General features: G+C 39.8%; 2 protein-coding genes across 6 annotated transcripts in view; both read left to right on the forward strand.

Moving 5' to 3' along the window:
- The first annotated feature begins 4,025 nt into the window (after positions 1-4,025).
- On the forward strand, positions 4,026-17,273 carry LOC116329631 (zinc finger protein ZFAT). Of its 4 annotated transcripts, XM_039620156.1 has the most exons (25): positions 4,026-4,207; positions 4,937-5,095; positions 5,321-5,482; positions 5,672-5,800; positions 6,036-6,149; positions 6,233-6,355; positions 6,450-6,529; positions 7,228-7,310; positions 7,488-7,562; positions 8,677-8,825; positions 8,948-9,039; positions 9,207-9,355; positions 9,940-10,343; positions 10,380-10,888; positions 11,352-11,478; positions 11,616-11,848; positions 11,990-12,071; positions 13,235-13,354; positions 14,256-14,429; positions 14,568-14,656; positions 15,165-15,303; positions 15,544-15,650; positions 16,511-16,598; positions 16,719-16,816; positions 16,895-17,273. In XM_039620156.1, exons 1-25 carry the CDS (start codon positions 4,189-4,191, stop codon positions 17,093-17,095), a joined length of 3,705 nt encoding a protein of 1,234 aa, XP_039476090.1. In that variant the 5' UTR covers positions 4,026-4,188; the 3' UTR covers positions 17,096-17,273. The 4 variants fall into 4 exon arrangements, with proteins under 4 accessions (XP_039476090.1, XP_039476091.1, XP_039476088.1 ...); XM_039620157.1 differs by having other exon boundaries at positions 4,937-5,150; positions 9,940-10,888; XM_039620154.1 differs by having other exon boundaries at positions 9,940-10,888.
- A 287-nt stretch (positions 17,274-17,560) lies between these two features.
- LOC116329818 (MDM2 binding protein) overlaps positions 17,561-21,374 on the forward strand; it is a 34,425-nt gene continuing 30,611 nt past the window's right edge. For both annotated transcript variants that reach the window (XM_031751917.2, XM_031751926.2), the window contains exons 1-6: positions 17,561-17,785; positions 18,106-18,186; positions 18,945-19,018; positions 19,369-19,511; positions 19,634-19,692; positions 20,513-20,657. In XM_031751917.2, the coding sequence (XP_031607777.1) occupies positions 17,719-17,785; positions 18,106-18,186; positions 18,945-19,018; positions 19,369-19,511; positions 19,634-19,692; positions 20,513-20,657 (569 nt within the window). In that variant the 5' untranslated portion in view covers positions 17,561-17,718. The remainder of the gene's footprint in view (positions 17,786-18,105; positions 18,187-18,944; positions 19,019-19,368; positions 19,512-19,633; positions 19,693-20,512; positions 20,658-21,374) is intronic.

The raw sequence follows: 21,374 nt of genomic DNA on the forward strand, positions 1-21,374 counted from the left end.
TAGTTTTTTTCTTCTTCTTTATACCCTTTCTTGCCAGCCACACTGTGGAGTACTTGGGACGCATGTGATGGAGCATTGTCCTGCATGAAAATCATGTTTTTCTTGAAGGATGCAGACTTCTTTCCTGTACCAGACTGTTGCAGCATCCTGAAATATGGCCAAACTGGTGGCAAGTGGCATCTTCAAGGCAGTCCATAAAACCTTAGAAAAATCAGTCTTGAGCACGTTTTGACAGTGGTTTTCTCAGTTCATGGGCAGTTATTTGGGCACTCCAGTGATGTTGCAGCTCTTGGCCAAACTGGTTTTCCAGCACGCTTTCTCAGTTCATGGGCAGTTATTTTGCACCCTGTTGACTATTTTGAATGAATGAAACGCTTGATTGTTCGATGATCACGCTTCAGAAGCTTTGCAATTTTAAGACTGCTGCATCCCTCTGCAAGATATCTCACTATTTTTGACTTTTCTGAGCCTGTCAAGTCCTTCTTTTGACCCATTTGCCAAAGGAAAGGAAGTTGCCTAATAATTATGCACACCTGATATAGGGTGTTGATGTCATTGGACCACACCCCTTCTCATTACAGAGATGCACATCACCTAATATGCTTAATTGGTAGTAGGCTTTCAAGCCTATACAGCTTGGAGTAAGACAACATGCATGAAGAGGATGATGTGGACAAAATACTCATTTGCCTAATAATTCTGCACTCCCTGTAATCATGTTTAAGGTTGTGAGCTGGTGTCTGATTTGTGTTTTTGTTAAACAAAAGACATCATCTGCATAAATGAATGCAGAAAAGCTTCATCAGAAAACAGAAAACTAAGTGTCTGATGCTAAAATACCACATATGTTCCCTCCTATAACAAAAATTAAAAGCTAAGGATTATTTACAGTATCATATTTTTTTAATCAGATATGTTCGTATTAGTTTGCGTAAAAATTATTAAACTGCATAGTGACAACCAAAAAAACTGGTTCACTCATACCTTAGACCGATGTTGGACAACATGCTTTCCTCTAATGTTAAGTCAGTCTTTGCATCTATTCCAGGTAACTCCCACAGGCATGACATGATGATTAAATCTTGGATGTGTAATCTGTCGTGTATACTATGTGCTCTCCAGCAAGATAAGTTGTAACTGTTTGCAACACAGGGTACAGAGGCCTGTTGATCCAAACAGGTTTGTTTAGATGCAACATTTTTGAGTGCATGTTTTGTATGATACATTTTAATCCAAATAAACATTTAACTAGTAGCTTTAAATAACAGTCATCATACCCTGCAGAATTAGAGACCGAGCAGCCGGGCTATGTAAAAAGTGTAAGGGGGCGTGTTCACGGTCACGTCCAGTGGGTGTGTGGGCAGAGACGCTCCACCACGAGTTACTACTGAGCAGACTCCAAAAGTGGAACATGGCAGCTCCCGCAAGCGGAATATTTTGGCTTCAGTTTTGCACAATGGGAGGAAGTGCTGTCGCGTCGTTCATCTTTTATACAGTAATTGGTTAGGACCAATCAGCCAAACAGCAATCTTCTCCTTAAGAAATTTCAAAAATATACAAAACAATATATATAACTTCATAAGTCGACAAAAATAAAATCCAGAAATGTCGCTTCTTAGATTCATGATTCTTTTGGTTGCATCATAAAGATGTTTCAAGTTCAAGTTTATACACTTAACCTTAAGTTGAGGTCTTTCATGTCTCTTTAACAAAAAACAAAATCCCTATTCAGAAATCTCTTTTCTGTATGATGGTGTGTGTAAATGTGTATGCGTGTCTGTGTGTGTATTTGTTTGGCCTGCTAATATGGCGCCTCGAGCAAAAATCCTGGTCACGCCCCATCCCTTAAGATCCCGCTCCAAAGTCCTATTAACCTACGGATCTAGAGAGAAGACGCTGCATTTTTAACTCTGAGGGAGATGGAGAATGAGCCTATTTCCAAAAAAGTGGAGTGTGTTCCTTTAAATACTATATAGTATATATTGTTAAAAACTAAAGTGTACACCCACCCACCCACCCACACACACACACACACACACACACACACACACACACACACACACCATCATATAGAAGAGAGAATGAGAATGATCTGATATACTCGCATAATTGCTGTGCAAATCCAAAACAGTCATTTTGATGAACTGAGCAATAAAATCTGGAATTTTTCTGATCATGTTCCTGCTCAGGTCCACTTCTGGACACACTTTGGAACAGCTGTAATCCCCTTGAAACTGAGATCTAGTCGGCGTTTACCATCCAATGTCAGCTCCACGCAGTTCTGGGCCATTTTCAAGGTGATCTTCTTACTTTTAGTCTTTCTTTTGGCTTTCGTTCCCTTGGCCATGCTGCTGCCGGGACACACAGTGATGGAGTCTATAGTTAATTTTTTCCACTAATGCGCTGTGACGACAGAGTTGACCGTGGAGCCAGTCTGTGAGATCACGTTACCCAGGCAGCGGTAACTGTAGATAAAGTCAAGCTTTTACCTTTCCTGTTAGATAAAATATGAGTAACAGTATCATTTGCTTTGTTCCATGACAACACTGCTAACATGACAACAGAAATCAGAATAAGACTTGCAGTGAGTTTATTAAACTTATGAACCAGCATTAATGCCTCCTCACACCCAGTTCAAAACAGCAGGGAAGAGAAAGACAGAAGATGCTTGGCTATCTCTTTCCTCAGCATAAGAACGTTGCCACACGTCCAAATGTCACTGCAAAGAGATGTAAATAGATAAGCGGTCAGACTGCTGCTGTTTGACAGGTAAAAAATCACCATGCTGCATCATGGCTGTCTGTCAGCTGGGACTCACTTGGGTGAATGTGGCATTTGTTGTAATTTGTTCCCAGGCAACTGCTGTTTGGTCTGGTAGCTTTGGTTATAGCTATAGCTTTATAGCAATGAGCAGCCACCAGTCACAGCAGGGCAATTTGTTCTTTTAAAAATCTGTGTGAAGACATTTTAAAAAACAACAGCTTCAGTTTCCAGGGATTATCCTCTTTCAAATGAAGCTATGGAGGATTTCAGGTCCAAATTACTGATAAGAATGAGCTGTTGATGCCTGTGTGACACCTACAAGTGTATGGTCAATTGTAATTTTTTTTTGTAAAACATTTATTAATGTAAAAAGCATTTTTTCATGGTGGTATTGCACTTTATAGTTATGAAGAAGTAATTGCGTGGCAAAGCCACAAGGGGGAAGTAGTTGTGAGTGCGATAGGCCGTTGCAACGTTTCTGTGCCTCAGACGAGGAAGGGCCTGCAGACCAAACGCAACTCATGTCTCCTGTCTCTACTTTTCTGTATAAAAACAGACCCTGTAACACCTGTAGCTGATTTGTCCATATTCTTGTTATTTATCTCACTGAAAAGCAGCTCTGCCCAGTACTTTGTATTTGCCACTTCGTTTGAAATAAAGAACAAGTACTGCTGCCTACATAACAGCGAATGTATACATTTATACATGAATGTGAGTCCCACAGCCTAAGTAAACCATCTATACACATACTGCTTACATAGCAAATGCTGGCAGCTAATGAGGCCATTCTTGCTTTATATCTGAAAATACACTAAAACTAGATCTTTTTTCCTCCCACTGCTCCACCAGATCTCAAAAGTCTCTCAGTCTTGTGCTCAATCTTTTCGTCATTTGTTTTGTTTACGTTTATTAAAAAAGCTTCATTAATGATGGGAAACAAAATATCCCAAACTTTGCTCTGAAAAACAATGAAATGGATGTTGAAAAAGATCAATAAATAGTGCATAAGTCAAGAAATGTGATTCCATGCATTAGTGACGTGAAATAAAAATTTGACCTTTGACCTTTAACTCGGACTCTAAACATTTCCAGTCTTTCTCAAGCTTTGATGTGATTCTGCAGCCACACACTGATCTATTTCCCACAAACACAGAGACTTCTGTCAACAATGTTTTCTACAGTCAATGGCCTAAACGGGCTGCTTTGCGGTCCTCCTGCCACAGAGGGCGATGTCTGTTACAGTGCTGCCGCTCCAACAAACTTCCGCTGGCCTGAAGGATTTGTGCCGCAGATTCGACAGAAATGTGTGTCTTTATTCAGTAAAAAATAGACTCTAAATCACGATTTGGTGAATAAATTTATTCGCATATTGGTTCTGACCTGTATATAAATTAGTATTACTTCGCTCTTTGGTCGCTGGGGGAAATGGATGGACAAAAAGCAGGTAAGAAATTTGGCTAGCTTCAACTCGAATATGTTTTTCGGGTCTTCATGTTAACTCGGGCCAAATCAAAATAAACAGACGTGCATGGTTAAAAAAAAAGGCACCGTTTCATTTTGCGTTTTTTTATATTTTGCTGAAACTATGGCCACTATACAGAAAGAAAAGTACAAATAAGCTACAAACCGTAACCTGTTACGTTAACACACAGTGTCACCTGACTCTAGGGTCAATGTAGTTTCCACACTTAAATCAGCATTAAATGACAAATTATACACGTGTACTTTACTGTAGCAATAATTATCATAGAAATTAACAACGTATTTGCAACAACTTGTACAGAAGAACTGGTTAGTTTGGGAGTGGCTTTTAAGCTAATGTTCCTGTAATAATATGTTTAATATAATATGTTTGATTTGAGGTGGATTGGGAGTTTATAGAAAACCGATTACTTGTTGGTTTTTATTAATCTTTTTACATTTTCCAGCAGATGCGCAGGGCATCGCCTATTACATACATGCAGCATATAACACGGTAAAATTAGCCAATATCCACCCCACAGTTTCTCACATTGTCGCAAAATGTATCTTCTCTGTGCTACAGATATTAGGTAATTAACACATAAACCTCTACAGTTCCCTTGTTGTTATAAAACCAAGAAACAAACACGACAAGAACAACTTAAGTAACAAAAGCCTCTGGATCTGCCACCTTTTCTCTGTGTGTCCCCAGCTGGATCTGTGTTTATGTGTCGCCTGTGCAACGTCTTTTCTCCAAGTCGCTCCCAGCTACTTGTACATTGCTCCCAGCTGCACCCTCAGCAGGAGCCTCTAGATGACATCATTATTGCGCTGCAGCCCCTTGTGGCAGAGCCTGTGGAGAAGCTGGCAGGTCAGAGTACCACCACATCACCACTATTACTATCACAAAAAAAGACCTTACTCAGGTCTGTAAATGTATTGGCTTTTGGCGACACAGACAATAATTGCAGAATAATGTATTTTTTGATGCTGTTCTCTTAGGTGGATGTGTTGCTAGAGATGGGAAAAAAATGAAAAAAACAAAAAAAACAGTGCTGCCTTTTTTTAACTGTTCTATTGGATTATTGGCCCACAGAGACCCCAGTGAAGCGAAAACGAGGAAGACCAAAGGGCTCTACGAAGAAGATGCGCACAGATTTGACAGAGGGCACAGCCATTTCCAGCCATTCTCCAGAGAATAACTCCAGAGAAGAAAAGAGAAAAAAGGAGGCAATTCAACAATTTAGTTCAGCAGAAGGTAGTATTGCTGCCTTATATAGTGTAAATAAATCTTTTGTTAACTGGTAGTACTGGTCGTACAGACCGCTAACTGATTATATTATTTGGATAGCTGGTTCTTGTTCTGTATTCCTGATTAATAACGTAGCTTTGCTGTAATATGTAATCTGTGGTACATATGTTTATGTAATAGATTTTTTTTTTTTAGTACAAAAGAATGATGGGATATCAGGGTTGGAATGTAGACACTGCCATCGCTCATTCAGCAACAGGCGTCAAATCCTTAAACACATCTGCCTAAGAGAAGAGGATGAAGATGCAGATGAGGAGGGAAATGGTGAGGAATCAAAGGGCAGAAATGTGAAATAATTTAGTAGCAGGAAAGTCAATGCCTGCTGCAGATGATTTCAAATAACAGTTAGCTGGGGAGCATACTAGAAATGATGCTTGAAGACTGTTAAATCTTTTCACATTTACTATAGGTGCTGTAAAAACTGAAGATACTAAAGTAGATCTAGTTACTGTACCTAACATTTGAAGTTTTTCAATTTAATGCACACAATAACTTTCAGGGAGCATCTCTGGTACAGCAGAAGGTGAGGGAACGGAAAATGTGGATCCCGGAGGAGCTGAACCAAATCAGAATAAACACAACCAGACACAATCAGGACTTGATCGAGAAAGCAGTAAGATCATGATCATGGTTTCTTAAATTTAATCATTATTTGAAAAATAATAATCCGATCTATCTTTTGTTCTCTGTTTATAGAAGTGGGAAACTCTAGATCCTTAAAAGCCAACCAAAGTTGCATCTCCAAGGAGGGAGGCCAAGCAACAGGAAACAAAAAATCTGTTATCAGTGTTGTTCTGACAGAAGATGAAACACTTCCAGGTTGGTATTAAAGTGATATTTGAGCCTGTTCTTACATTCTGGCTAAAAATGCAGTTTTATGAATAACTATAATGCTTCACTTTTAATTCAAAAGGTGTTTTTAAAATGGTTCCTGTAGAGGAAAGTTCAGCAGAAGCAGAATCTGGTTCTATCAAACCTCAATCTCAACCTCAGGTAAGCACTGGAATGAGTCAGTTCACACAGATTTTAACCCTTTAAAGCCTGAACCGTGGAATAATTGCCCCAATTTTTTTTAAATGGAGTGTTTATTGAACCTTCTGACAAATAAAAAAATAAAATATACTAATTTGCATATATGAGTTTTAATTTGTATCATATTTGCCGCATCCAACTATTTTTCTAATTTATTCCTAAAAAATGTAACGTGCAATTTATTTTATTTTTCTGGAGGGAAACTATTACACTGATTATGTATCGAGGAGTCTTAAAAACGTATGTATTAAATACATTACATTTGGCTTTAAAGGGTTAAAATATGTTTTTTATGTACAATCTTCTAACAAAGTTACACAGTTTAATTTACACATGGTTTGAGACCTCTTCCTTTTGTAACCATGTTAGCCACGTGGTGTTTTGATTTTATGTTGCTCACAAAACTCAAAATTACACTGACGGAAAATTCATCAGTAGCATCTGTCGTTTAGAAACACAGGATTGTGCACAGTGTTTACATTATACTTAGTTTCTGCTGACATCTCTATAACCTGTTAACAGTGTTTTTGTTGCAGTGAAGAAAGTTTTAGCAGTTAAGCTGAATTTAAACTCTTGTGATTCTGCCCTAAAAAAGATACCATGTTTGTTGTCCAAAAGTATTTTGTGACATTATTATATTGATCTTTCTGGACATTCAGCACTCTGCAGTCTTCCAGAGTGAGTCACATGATGTTGCAAGTGAAGCCACCACAGATAACCCTCAAACAGACCAGGAGCCAAGGTAATTAATAATTTATTAAACCAGAAGATTTCTTGTAAGTAATTAGAAGTCAGTAAAATTGGTTTTAGGTAAAATAGTTGGTTTGTGAACGTTAACAATCTTTTACAAGATTTCTAAGTTTCTGGTTGTCACTGTGTGACCTGTCAGTGTTTTGTTGTCTTTGTTTTCTATTCCTAGTTCGAATCCTACCACAACAACAACGACAAACAGCAGGGGCTTCCAGGAATGTTCTATCAAACAAGATGCTTCCAAGTACTTTTTGAATATTTTAATATTTGTAGTTGTATTTGCAGTCATATTGTGTTTCTTCATATATGCAATCATGTGAAAAAATAAGCACACCCTTACTGCCTTTACAGAAATTAAGAAAGTAAGTAGCATCCAGGTGCTGCTAATCAAATTCACTTGACTGTTCCAGATCAGCTGAGAATAGTTTTAAGGGCAATTCAAAACAATTTGTCCATCATTCTACAGCGAGAAAGATTACTTACAAGCAGAAAACATTCAAGACCGTTATTAATCTTCGCAGGAGTGGGCGTCCCACTAAGCTATCCTAGTTTGAGACCACTACACATAATACCTTGCAGGCCTCAGTTAGCATGTATAATATTAAAGTTCATGACAGAACTTAAAACAATGGAAGCATTGATTAGGTTACATCTTTTTGAATAAAGTCCTTAGGACAGACAAAACCAGATGCAACATATCAACACACACACAGCTCATAGCACGGTGGTGGCACTGTGATGATTAGAGCTTGTTTACAGCTGCATGACTTTGCAGTCATTGAGTGGACTCCTCTGTATACCAGAGTATTGTAGAGCCCATCTAGCCAAAAGCTAAAATGTGCAACAGGTTAATGATCCCAAGCACAACAGCAAATCTATACCAGAATGGCTGAAAGAAAAGAATCAAGGTGTTGCAATGGCCCAGTCAAAGTCCAGACATCATCAGCCCGACTGAAATGCTTTGACTGGACCTTAAAAGCACTGTGCATAAATGAATGCCCACAAAACCTCAATAAACTAAAGTAACGCTGTAAATAAAAGGAGACCAAAATTCCTTCACAGTGATGTGAGAGACTGTCAAAGTCTTACAGAAAACTATTACTTCAAGTTATTGCCGCTAAAGGTAACTACAAAATGCTGGCTCATGAGGTGCACTTAACTTTTCACACGACAGCATAGACACGACTGTATGTGGATTTTATTTTACACAGTTTTTAGATTTGGGGGTAAAGTGTAGCTAAAAGCTTCTTCTTATGTAATATGACAGAGGTTAGGTCCACCCTCTTTCACCATGATATCAACAGGAGTGAAACTGATCAGCTATGAGAAATGTAATATTGTCACCTGCTGTCTTACAGTTTGCCTCAGAGCCACCTGAAAATTTTTGCCTGTGAGTTCTGTAACAAAATCTTTAAGTTCAGACACTCACTGGTTGCTCACCTGAGGACACACACCCAAGAAAAACCGTTTCAGTGTCCACACTGTGACTACGCATCGGCCATCAAAGGTAAATTAGTCTATGGGTTTCAGGATGGCTGCGTAAATGAATACAAAGTTGAAGTTGATCGTGTTTATAGCATTAACTGGAAAAGGAAGAGTTGCACTACTTACTAGATTTGTCCTTTAAAGCAAACCTGAATGTTCACCTGAGGAAGCACACTGGAGAGAAGTTCAGCTGTCAGCACTGTCCTTTCAACTGCCTCAGCCCAGGACACCTCAAGGTGCTGATATACTGCTCTCAGCAGTCATAGTGTTACATGCTGAGTATTATTAGCATTAACACACAGGCTTCAAGATATTAAAGTTCTCTTTTGACTGTGTTAGATATACTGAATATATTTTCAGTGTGAAGCTGCATGGTTTGTGATTTGTGTCTCTGTGGATGCAGGTCCATATAGAGCGTGTCCATATGAAGGTGAAGCAGCACTGCAGCTTCTGTGAGAAAAAGTACTCTGATGTCAAGAACCTGCTGAAACACATGGAGAAACGACATAATCTAAATGATCCCACTGTTTACCAGAGCTACCAACAACTGAGGTTTGTCCTGCTGAAGAGGTTTTCAAACTGTGAGGTGCTCCTCCAGGGAGGTGGTGCGTGAAGTGTGGGGTTTATAGCCAGAGAGAGAGGGAAGAGTTCCCGATGCAACAACTTGTTAATGTGGCTCATTGTAGATACACTATATTGCCAAAAGTATTTGCTTGAGGAACATCCCGTTCTTAATCCACAGAGTTTAACATGATGTCGGCCCACCCTTTGCAGGTATAACAGCTTCAACTCTTCTGTGAATGTTTTCCACAAGGTTTAGGAGTGTTTACGGGAATTTTTGACCATTAGGCCTGGCTCGCAGTCTCCGCTCTAATTCATCCCAAAGGTGTTCTATCAGGTTGATGTCAGGACTCCATTCAAGTGCTTTCACACCAAACTTGCTCATCATTGTCTTCATAGATCTTTCTTTGTGCACTCGTGCGCAGTCATGTTGAAATGTAAAAGTGCCATCCCCAAACGAAAAATTACTTAATTTTGTCACTGTCAGATTTGCAAACTCTGACCTTTGCTGTTATTTCTGACTGTTTCTTGTGACCCTGCCTTTGTAATTTGTTCCGTTTGTCTATATAATCCAGGTTAAAAACTCGCCAGGGTCTCAGACAGCTCCTTTACCACTGTCACACATGTAACCGACGCTTCAAAAACCACCTAGAGCGGGAGCGCCACATGTTAGTCCACGGGCCTAAGCGTCCCTACGCTTGCCTGCTCTGTGACCATGCTGTGACCAAGATGGTTGCCCTCTCTGCTCATGTCAGGAAGCACCTCTTCCTGTACGTGTGCTCCGTGTGTAACGAGAAGTTTGTCAGCTCGCAGAGGCTGAAGGGTCACTTGACAGAGTGTCACCCAGGACTAGATCAAGAGCAGACCTTCACTGACTGCATCAACAGCAGCTACTATTTGGCTCAGCCTGGAGGAGACATGTTGGGGAGTGAGGCGAGCATGGACACACAGGAGCGCCGGATACCACAGGAGGGAGAAGGAGACGGAATACGAGAAGGAGACGGAATACGAGAAGGAGACGGAATACGAGAAGAGGACGGACAACATGGCACAGGGGGGAAGGAATGGGAAGATGTGGAAAGAGAACAGCTGAGAGAAGAGAGAGAGCAAGAGAATGAAGAAGAACAAGCTAAGAAAAATCCAGCTGAAAGTTTAGAGGCAGTGTCGCTGATAGACGGAGAGACGGGAAAGGAAGTAGGAATAGAAGAGAGAGAAGCACAGCCAACCTTTAAAGACAGACAAGAAGAAGCAGCAGAAGAGAAGACGTCACACATTAAGACGGCAGACTCTTGCAGCTCTGCAGCTGAAAGACTCAAAGAGGACTCACACACCTTGTTATCACAAGAGAACATTCAAAGTCCACACTTAGAAGCTGGGACTCAAAAAAATGGACACACACCTGCTGAGAACACACACACATCATCTTCATCATCATCACCAGGAACTATAACGCCGTCTGATACCAGCGCATGCACACATTCGTCTGCAGGTCCAGACAACAGCCAGACTGCACAATCAGAGGAGGTAAATGCAAAATAGTAATATGATTTAATTCCTATTGAAAATATTTCTTCTTTAGATGTTTCCTCGTTTATGTTCTATATTTATATAAACGAGGAAACACCTGCGCATTAGCTGTATCATTCTTTAAGATCACAAACTAATATTACCAAGAGAAAAAAAACAATTTTTCTTTCAAATGGTGAAAACAAGTGTAGTTTTACTGGGATTAGATTCCTTAATCTGGTCATATCCTTTTTCCTATTTGTATGACTTTAAATATGTAGATAGTCCTGCTTAATTTGCCAATGCAGAGATTCAATTTTGAAGTAGCGTCCTCTGCATGACTGCTGAGCAATAACTATTTTAAAGTGTGTTTAGTTCTCTCCGATAAATCATCTCCGATAAATCACTCATGGTAAGAAGACAAACATTTTTTCCAGTCTTATACTGAGGTGGCATTTCACTTGTCCTTTTCTGCTGGTAGGTTTCAGAGGGTTCCCATCACAGTGCATTCGAGCAGGTGTTTTCATCCCTTCAGAAAACTCAGCTCAATGTGGAGACTTTCCAGCGGCTTAGGAAAATTTACGGAGAACTAGAATGTCAATACTGCGGTAAGACAAATAAAAAAGCGAAACTCTTTGAGTAGATTGCGTTTGCTTTGTCCTGCTTTTTTTAGTATTCATTTAACTGTAATTTTCTTGTGTTAAATACCGTGTGCAACTCCTAATCACAGATTTGTGCTGCACAGGTAAACTGTTCTGGTACAGAGTCCACTATAACAGCCATGTGCGCACACACACCAAGGAGCACCTGCATTACTGCTCAAAGTGCAGCTACTCTTCCATCACCAAAAGCTCTTTAAAGCGACACCAGATCCAGAAGCACAGTGGCTTGCTGCTGACTTGTTCGAATCCTGACTGCAAATACAGCACGCCTGACAAATACAAACTTCAAGCGCATATGAGAACACACAAAGAGCAGGTAACTAACCTGAGCAGACCAGTTCCTAGTGATAGGTTCTTAATACGTGGTAACACTGAATTTATTGTAATACACTGAGGCTTAAACAACTAAAAATGATTGCTCCTTCATGCTTTCCTTGTTTCTTCTCTTCAATTACAGGGGAGGAGTGAGACGTGTCCTGTCTGCCATCGTAATTATCCAGAGCACAGACTAAAGCACCACATTAAAACATCACACCCTGGTAAAGAACACACAAGTATTGCTGTGTCACTACAAAAAACAATATAACTCATTCTTGTTTGTTTTTATTTAAAAGCAGATTCAGATCTGTCTGATTACCTTTTGCTCCTGCCTCACTAAATCCAAATTGTATTATTATATAATTAAATATATACATTATTATTATAACTTTTTATTGGGCACTTATTGTGAGCACAGTTGGTCCTGGATTTGTTTTTTTTAAAGGTGCAGTCAGTCAGGTTATTTTTATGGTCATAAAATGTGTAGAATGGTCTTCCAGCAAATTATTTGTGTTTAGCTTTAGTTTTTTTTTTTTACTAGTAAACCCTAAGGATTAAAAATATAAGCGCTGATTTTTGGAAGCTGCCAGTCATCCACCCATTCAGATGGACACATTCACACACTGGTGATGGCAAGCTAAAGACTGTCCACAGACAGTCCCACCCTGGGGCGCACTGGAGGAGAAAAGGCGAGGCTGTCCCATAGTGGACATTAGTGCGCCACCAGACCCTCTGACCACCACCAGTAGGCATCGGGTGATGTCTGGCCCAAAAAGGACACAACTTGACTTGACTGTCCAAGCCGGACAATTTAGAACTCTCTAACACAAAAATATCCATAAACATGGTTATTTATTCCAGATATTGTCACAATTACTTGTTATCAGCAGAGTAGACATGTGGCCGCCCCGTCTCCAGGGAGCTTTAAAAACAAGCCAGCTAAACAACAACAACAACAACAGCTAAGCCATGCGTCATAAACTAGGCTATGCCAGCTAATGTTAAGCTCGAGTCTCTTAAAAATCACACTTTCGCTGATAAATAGTTTGATTATACTCTGACATTGAACAAGAATTTTTTCACTAAGTGTCCAAGTCCAACAATGTTAGATCCACTTCCAAGAAACTTTCCCTAATGCTGCTTAACAGCAACAATTGACTGCAATCTGCTGACATCTACTGGTTAGATTTTACACCCGGACCTTTAAATGATAAAAGTGTTGCAGTTGCTTTCAGCCAAAGCTGACACACAAGGCTAAGATAAATAAATAAATAGCAAAGCTAGTTTCTGCTGCTAACCTTCACAATATTTTGATGCCCATTAGAAATTTTCCATCTTGTACATTTACTGCATGTTTCTTTGTTTGCATGGATGTTTTGGACAGACACTCTTCCTATGCAAGGTAAAGGACTGATGGTACAGCGTGCAGAGAAGTGCCCTTACTGTGACTCCTACTTCCTAAAGAACAGCAGTGACTTTCAGCAGCACATCTGGGCCCATCAAGGTCTGATAACGCTCTGCTCTTTAAAGCTGGCGAACATGCACACAGCACAAGTCCTCAGCACATGTGGGCGAGCACCTCTGCACAGAGTTTTACTGTATCATTATTTTGAAAGCTGAGTTTCCATCTGTCCCTCTTCCTCCTGGCCGTCATCCAGAAGAATGAAGCAGACTGCAAATACACACACAGATGTTGTTGAGGGAAATTGGCCCATTAGTCAAGTTACTCTTAAAATGATGAAAACAAAAACAAGCAAAATTGTCCATGTGTGATGCTGGCAAGAGAAACACTTTAATGGCTATTTTTCTTTTGCACTGGTCTCTGCAGCAGGACTTTTTGTTCTGCAGACGGTTTTTTTTTAAGCTGAATGAGATTGCTAAAATTACTTTAAGACTGAAGAATATGTCCCTGCTCAGCTGAAGCTGCTTAATATATACAGCCTGTTCATATCTGCTGTAGAGTACAACATTTTGTCTTGAGGAAGCAAATTGTTATTCCTGCTGGTGTTTCTTGGCCCCTGCTGTACTCGCTTGATTTGATAAGTTTTTTCACCTCGCCAGTTTATAAAACAACAATTTTCAAAAAAGTTTATCTGGCTTTATTTTCTTTTTCTTTCTTTCGATTCCAATACTTGGCTGACTCTAATCCAGGTCACCGATGGCTGGACCTTTTCAACGGTCACTCGTAAATACAATTGGCACCAAGTATCCCTAAAATATCCACTTTAGGCGCGTATTTCTTAAAAGTTCAGGAGTAAAAACATTGATTGCATTTGTAAACAAAGATTTCCATGTTCAAAATGTCTGTTTATTTTTTGCTGAATAGTTTAATTTAATTGCTTAATAATCTTTTCTGCTGGCAACCTGTTAAGTGTGTGTTTGTATGTTGGTGTCTGTGTGTGTAGGTCTGAAGCCATACGTCTGCAACGTGTGTGACTATGCAGGTCGCAGTAAAAGCAACCTGAAGACTCACATGAACCGACATAATACAGAGAGACGTCACCTCTGTGATCTGTGTGGGAAAAAGTTCAAATCTAAAGTCACGCTGAAAAGCCACAGACTGAGCCACACAGATGAAGGTATGCACTTTGTTAAAATTACATTATGTATTTCTTTAATATCATAATTTAGAATTAATGATAACTTTGTGTATGTCACAAATGCTCTTAATGAGCAGTGATGATAAATGTCACAGTGTTTACTCTGCGTTTGTCCAGGGAAGCGGTTTCAGTGTTCGGAGTGCGACTTCACCTCGGTCTCTAAACCTTCCTTACTCAGACACATGGAGCAGCACGCTAAATTTAAGGTCAGATTACAAATTTGCACACCTAACTTTACCATCCTCAGTTTTATTATTATTTATCTTTTAGCAGAATATGAGTAGAGCAACAAACCATCAGGGTCCATGATTCCATCTCAAATCAACACGGGCCTTCTGCTCACAGTCAGCGATTTGCATAAGAGTTTTATGATACAAAGCTTCAACACCTATAATGATTGCTGTGAGATTTTAGTGTCATTTATCAAATATCAAAGAAGAAAATATATACTAATAAAAAAAGAGTAGAATAAATAAATACAGATGACTGAAAATAGTAGCAGCTGTAATCCTTACACTGAACTCCTTGGACCACTAGACTTTCATGCAAATCTCAAACGGTCGAGCAGAAAATGTTCTAAAAGTTGGCTGATTTCAAATGAAATGACCCATCAGCATTCTGTATTTAAAAAAAACTTGCTTGAGATATGCTCCATCAAGAGAAAGCTAAAATTAAACAGCAGCACTAACATGTCGCATGTGTTTGTCTCTGCAGCCGTTTCGTTGTGCTCACTGTCACTACTCCTGCAACATTGCTGGCGCTCTGAAGCGGCACTACAATGTGAAGCACCCGGATCAGATATACGAGAATGCCGGACCCGGATTGCCAAACCCTGACGCTCTGAAACAGCAAGGTCCTAACTCTGCTCTCCCTCCACTGTGTCCAGGCACCTTGATTATTATTTAAAATATAATTTCACTGCAGCTAGACATTTGTAAAACATTTGAATACGCCGTTGACATTTGTTTTCTCTTGGCAAGCTCTGGTTACTACATTGTCTGATCTCTGTCGTAGCTGTAATTGTTGTCTGACTTAGAGTATGTAGGGTTTCAAACATAGTGTAATGTAGCTCTTTGTGTGTGCTTATGTTTAGGAGGTATGAAGTGTCCCGAATGTGAATTTGTTTATGGCACAAAGTGGGAGCTGAACCGTCACCTGAAGAGCAAACACAGTCTCAAAGTGGTAGAAGGCCCTTGGGAGGTAAACAAATACACTACATACAATGATAATAAAATAAAGCTAGCTGGGTGTGAACGCTGAAGTGTCTGGACTGTTAGCCTAGAAAAGGTATTCTGTTTATCCGGATGTAGAGAAACGAGGCCCGGCGAGCTACTGTAGCTCTTCTGTGTTGTGCCATCTGCTTGAGCCAGAAGAGAAGAATAACTGCTGCATTAGTAAGACTCTTTGGTTATTGTTTAGGTATCAGGAATATTGGAACAGCTGATTTTCTCTTAAAATCACGTCTCTGTGGCTTTCAAACCCCAAAACATACTACGCCAAAGAACTGGTCTACACCAAGGATTGGGTCCCCCGGCACAAAGAGAGTAATGTAGTGCATGTAGTGAAGTACCTGGAGGAATGCTGTGAATTATACATTGGGGAAAACAAACAGCCTCTGGCTAAGAGCTGCTACTTTCACCCAATTTATGCTTCAGCAGGAAATCTACTACGTAACTTAATCTGACACTGAAAAAGTCACTTAAATGAATGAGAAAATATTTCTCCCACATCCAGATGAGCAGGATTTCTATACATGAATGATTGAGCATGCATCCAAACTTAGGGACTGTTACTTGAACTGATAGTGATTCAAAGGTTTTACATGATCCGTGACATATTTCAAGATGTAGACAATGGACTCGTGGTCCCCAGAGGATGAATTTTTATGAATTTGCTGTTATTTACCGCTGTGCTGTTTGGCTAAGTAAAGAAGGTAAACATTGTATCCACACCATGTCAGCACCTTAGTATCCCATGGCTGTAGAATGTTACCATTGGATTTATTTGTAGAAACTAGAAACTAACTTATTATAATCTCTTCCTTGTGTATGAATACGTAGGTGGGAGAGGAAGTAGAGGCACAGTATGTGTCTGTGGAGGATGAACAGCACTTGTCAGAGGCAGCGTTAGCAACCCTGCAGGACAACGGTAAAACCTTCAAGAAGCATCAACAGCTTCAGGATAATTGAAGCTGTTTTATGTGCTTGTAATATGCATTTACCTATGTCCTTTGTAACACTGAATTCATTTAGTGCCTTTTCTGTTCAGTTAACATCCAGCAGATCACTGAGCTCAGTTCAGAGACTCAGGATGCCGTCACCTCGATGGTCGCCATGGCTCCAGGCACTGTAGCTGTTGTACAGCAGGTGAGCGACAAAACATCACCATCTAAGCAGGTTAGATTTTACAAAACAGCAAAAAGTTGAGTTGAGCTGTGTCTGAAGTTGCAGGTGGCCGACGAGCAGGAAGTCGGCAACTGCGGCAACCAGCTGATGGTGGTAAACACAGAGGGGGCCCTAAATGGTGACCAGGTGATGGTGTTAGAGGAGGGACACGGCCTGGAAGCACTGACAGTCCTTACTCAGGGAGACGACACACACCACTATATTGTCTACGTCCAGGAACACACTGTAGAAATCAACTAGTGTTTTGCTACCATTTTACCATAATGTACCAATAAACAGTAAAACATGGATTTAGCAACAGTTTCAACACTCTCTTTAGTTACATATATTTTTCAGACAGTAATGAAATTAAGTGCAATACGCCTGTGATAATGTGGTATATTTTGTACTAACAAAGTATATTTTAATAAAATTTCTTCCCTTGAATGTGCTTGCTTCATTTCATCAAATTCAGTGACAGGCTCATAACATGGTGCAATATACTGTATTAGAAATACCACAAAGCAGACTTCCCAGTAAACACCAGGTGAGAAGAAGGTGGAAGTTAAAACCACAGATACCTTTCTAAAATTAAAATAGTACCATGCAAACTGATTTATGTGTGATTTATTCGCACATTTATTTGTCGCGGAACCGCATTAAATATTATTAATTTACCTAGAACAGCTCTAATACAAATGAAGTACTTCCGTCTCAGTCCAATAGATGGCGGTGAAGAGCCTTTTGAGTGCTGACAGTGCATGTTAGTTTGCGCAGAAGAAGATGAACTGGTGGGAAATTTGACAGTGCGCGAGTGTTTTTCTATTAACCGAAAGAGCCCAATAAACAAACAGCACTCCTATATTTACTAATATTTACTGGAGATGGACCGGTATGTTTTAGTTATATCTTTTTGCCGAACTGATGACGAGTCGCCGGATGGTTTTAAATGTAAGTTTTCATTTAACTTGGAAACATGTAATACTTCCTCTACCAGTACCTTAAAAGTGTGCAGACTTAGCCCGTGTTAGCTTTGTAACTGTAAACTTCGTCTGGCTGAGCTCTTAATACCGTCCTGACTTTGTTAACCTTTGTACGTGTGTGTTTCACATTTTGTTTGTAATCACGATGGTTATCCGGTCAAAGAATTTGAAGAGTGAACTATGCTAGCAGCTTTTAACAAATTTGCTACTAGTTGTTCTTTTCAGTCTTAAATAAATCAGAAATCTGCTTGTGATGAATCCTGACAGCTCAGTTTTCATTGATCGCAGGTTTGGAGCCACTAAAGCAGATATATGGCAGACTTGTGGACATCTCCACTCAGGAGTCAGAGAAGGTTTCTGTGTTTCCAGGTACAGTAACAGATAGATAACTTTGAGCATCTATCTATCTATCTATCTATCTATCTATCTATCTATCTATCTATCTATTCTAGATACTGCAGCATCACTGTAAATGTTCAATTTTCAGGGGTCATTTCTTGGCCAGATTCTAAATTGGTCATCAAAACAATCATAAAGGAACACCGTTTAAACCTATTTACGAATAAATGAGGCTAAAATAAGATAAAGCTCAAAAGAAGTAGTAGTTTGCAAAATAAAACATATACATACAAAGCAAACAGTTTATGTAAGACTCTGTTGCATTGTCAGAACTTCTGTATAGCAAAGTATTCTAGAGTCAAATGTGAATCCATCTATCTGACAGCTGAAGTTTGGAAGGTTGGCTAATGCAACAGGACAATGATCCCATGCACAGCATCAAATCTGCTTACTCACAATGGCTGAAAAAGAAAAGAATCAAGATGTTGCAGTGGCCCAATCAAAGTTCAGACCTCAGCCTGGCAGGAATCCAGTGGCAAAAACTTAAGAGAGCTGTGCATGAAAAATCAGTGAACTGAAGCAACATTGTAAATAAGAGTGGGACAAAATTTCTCAACAACCATGTGAGAAAAGATGAAGTTATTGATGTTAAAAGTGGTTCTACAAGTTATTGAATCGTGCAGTGTACTTAATGTTTCACAGCTGTAAATGCTATAGTGTTGTATCAGTGGTAAGAGAGACCAAGTTATTTCCCTTCCTTACATCTTTCTCACTGCATGTTTTCCCAGCTTGTTCTCTCAGTGGGAGCCCGTCAGCTCGGAGGTGGTACTTTGCTGTTCAGGCTTGTCACGGAGGTGCACAGGTGAGACACTTGGAAGATTCAAGAGCATAGATATGGTGCCTGTATATACAGCTTTTTTTGTGTGTGATGCTTTGAATTGTCACAAGTTGTCAAAGCTACTAACGTAGCTATTGTGCCATTTCCTTCCTTACTTCTTACTTATTAAATACAATATCAGTTTTATTCATCTTGGCAATGGCAAGTTAGGAATTGGTACAGAATGCCTTTATTAAAACTGCAAAAGCACTTTATGCTTCATACTTAACCACATTGACACACATTTGACAAGGAACAAATGCAGACCTTTCAAACTGTTAAGTTGTAAATAAAGAATTCTGTATTTAGTTTAGTAATTGTCTCTTGTTTGGCAGTTTTGCACCTCTAAATGGGAAGAGTTGAGCCTTCACAGATGTGACAGTGAGGAGGAGAAACCCACTGCTTTGGAAGCTTGTTTGGGCTCTCTGAAGAACCAGGAGGCTCCGGACCAAAAGGCTGATGAGCTGACACTGACAGAGTGAGATGATAATAACGATAATGTCTGCAGTTATTGTCCGTAACAGGGATTTGCTCCATCTATCCATTCAAGAATCTGCGTGACAGTGACATGTCAGCTCATCTGTTCTCAACTTTTAACAGGCTGATGGAGGAGGCTGCAGAAGGACTGCATGTGCTGTCAGACAAGCTTCCACCTCCAGGTACTGTTATCCAGTTTACATTGGTCACTTTCTTTTTATACTTTTTATAGTTATATATCTTTCGCCTTATAATTTGCTTGCAGTTTTGAAGGTGCTAACTTGGATCTTATAAGGCTTTTACTTAAAAAATAAAAATAAAAATCTCGTTTGAAGATGTTTAATCCACAATGCTTCCACACAGCACTTCTCAGGTGGTTTCGATGATTACCTTTAGAGCACAGTTCGCCACTTAAGTTTCTTCCATTCTGCATTAAGAAGAAGAACAATGATTGGCTTGTTTTACTGATGGGAAAAAAGAACAAGAAGTTTGCTGCACAAAATAATTTCTCATGGGGCGATTGTGTCTTAGCCAAATCAAGGAATTAAAACTTCTTTGCTGAGGCTGAACTCCTCGACTTTCTTAAAAGAGTGCTGTCGAATTTTAAGCAGTTAGATTCTGAAAATCCGCCTGCTGCAACCTTGTGGAAAAGGTTGCCTGCTGTACTGCATAAATATGTGCTCACCACTGCTCTGACTTCTTTGCAAATCTCCCTCGTGAAGTGTTTTCTTTTTTGTTTGTTTTTTTTAAGAGAAGGTTTTTTGGCACACAGTCTCCGCAGGAGTTCAGAAACAGTTACCCTCTAACTTTAGTTACCCCGAGGAGCCAGAGTCACTACAATTCTTGAAATTTGGATTTGATAACAAGCGATTCTGCCTACTTTTTAAAAGCTCACGACTTGCCTTGATACATCCTACCAAGAGATGGATGTGGAAAAAGAAAAGATAAATAAATAAAAGAAGGAAACACAGTGTCCTTTTCTTTCCTATTTTTTTCAATCAGGTAAAGCCTTGCTGGATGTGCTGGTGCTGGGCTCTGCTGAGCAGTCCCCTCCTGTTAAAGACCTGCTGCCTCTGCTGGGAGCCGTCAAGCACATGTCTTCCTGGCATGCTGCAAAGATCAGTGTCATCACACAGCACACACCTGGGTGAGAAGATGGAAAAATACCCATGCATTACACTCTATTCTTACTGAAGAATGCCAAATAGGCCTTCACTTAAACTCTTTAACAGCAATCCAACCTATGAAAAAGGGGCTTTTTTGTAATGTCCTTTAATTCTTAGATTTTATTTTGTAACTTTGAAAGGAGCCTTGTTTTTACTGTAGGAAACTTTTCAAATAGTGCTATTTGTGAACTTAAGAGCTGGGAAAAAAGAAAAGTTTCACCTCTCATCCAAGAGGCTTCTTCAGTTCTAAAAACAAAAGGTGGAGAGTCCCAGGGATTTAATCCCTAGTACAGATTTTCCACTCAGAAGGAGGTCGTTGGGCCCACTGTTGATTATGTGTGTCATTCCACGAGCCAAGGTGTGACAAAAGGTGTAGGCCATTATAATTACTTGGGGTTATAGATGAAATCAGTGTGAGTACTTGGCCCATCTTATGATGTGACTTGTTGAGGTCACTTAAAGTGAGGTGTGAGTGGAGGTTAATACTGCGTTGTAGGTGGCAGACAGTTGATGGCTTCTTTCACTCCTCCCAAACCATTGGTCTTAGTATGTCAATGTTGGCATCATCCAAAGAGTGACATTCATCTTTTAGCTGCAGATGTACTGTCGAGGTGACTCTCCTGTGTTGTGCCATGTGTTTACGGAGTGGCTGTTTTGGTTTTCTAATGTAGAGGTCTGAGTGCTCCTCACCGCACAGC

Source organism: Oreochromis aureus, linkage group 11 (genome assembly GCF_013358895.1).
Source record: "Oreochromis aureus strain Israel breed Guangdong linkage group 11, ZZ_aureus, whole genome shotgun sequence".
In the NCBI taxonomy this organism is placed as follows: Eukaryota; Metazoa; Chordata; class Actinopteri; order Cichliformes; family Cichlidae; genus Oreochromis; species Oreochromis aureus.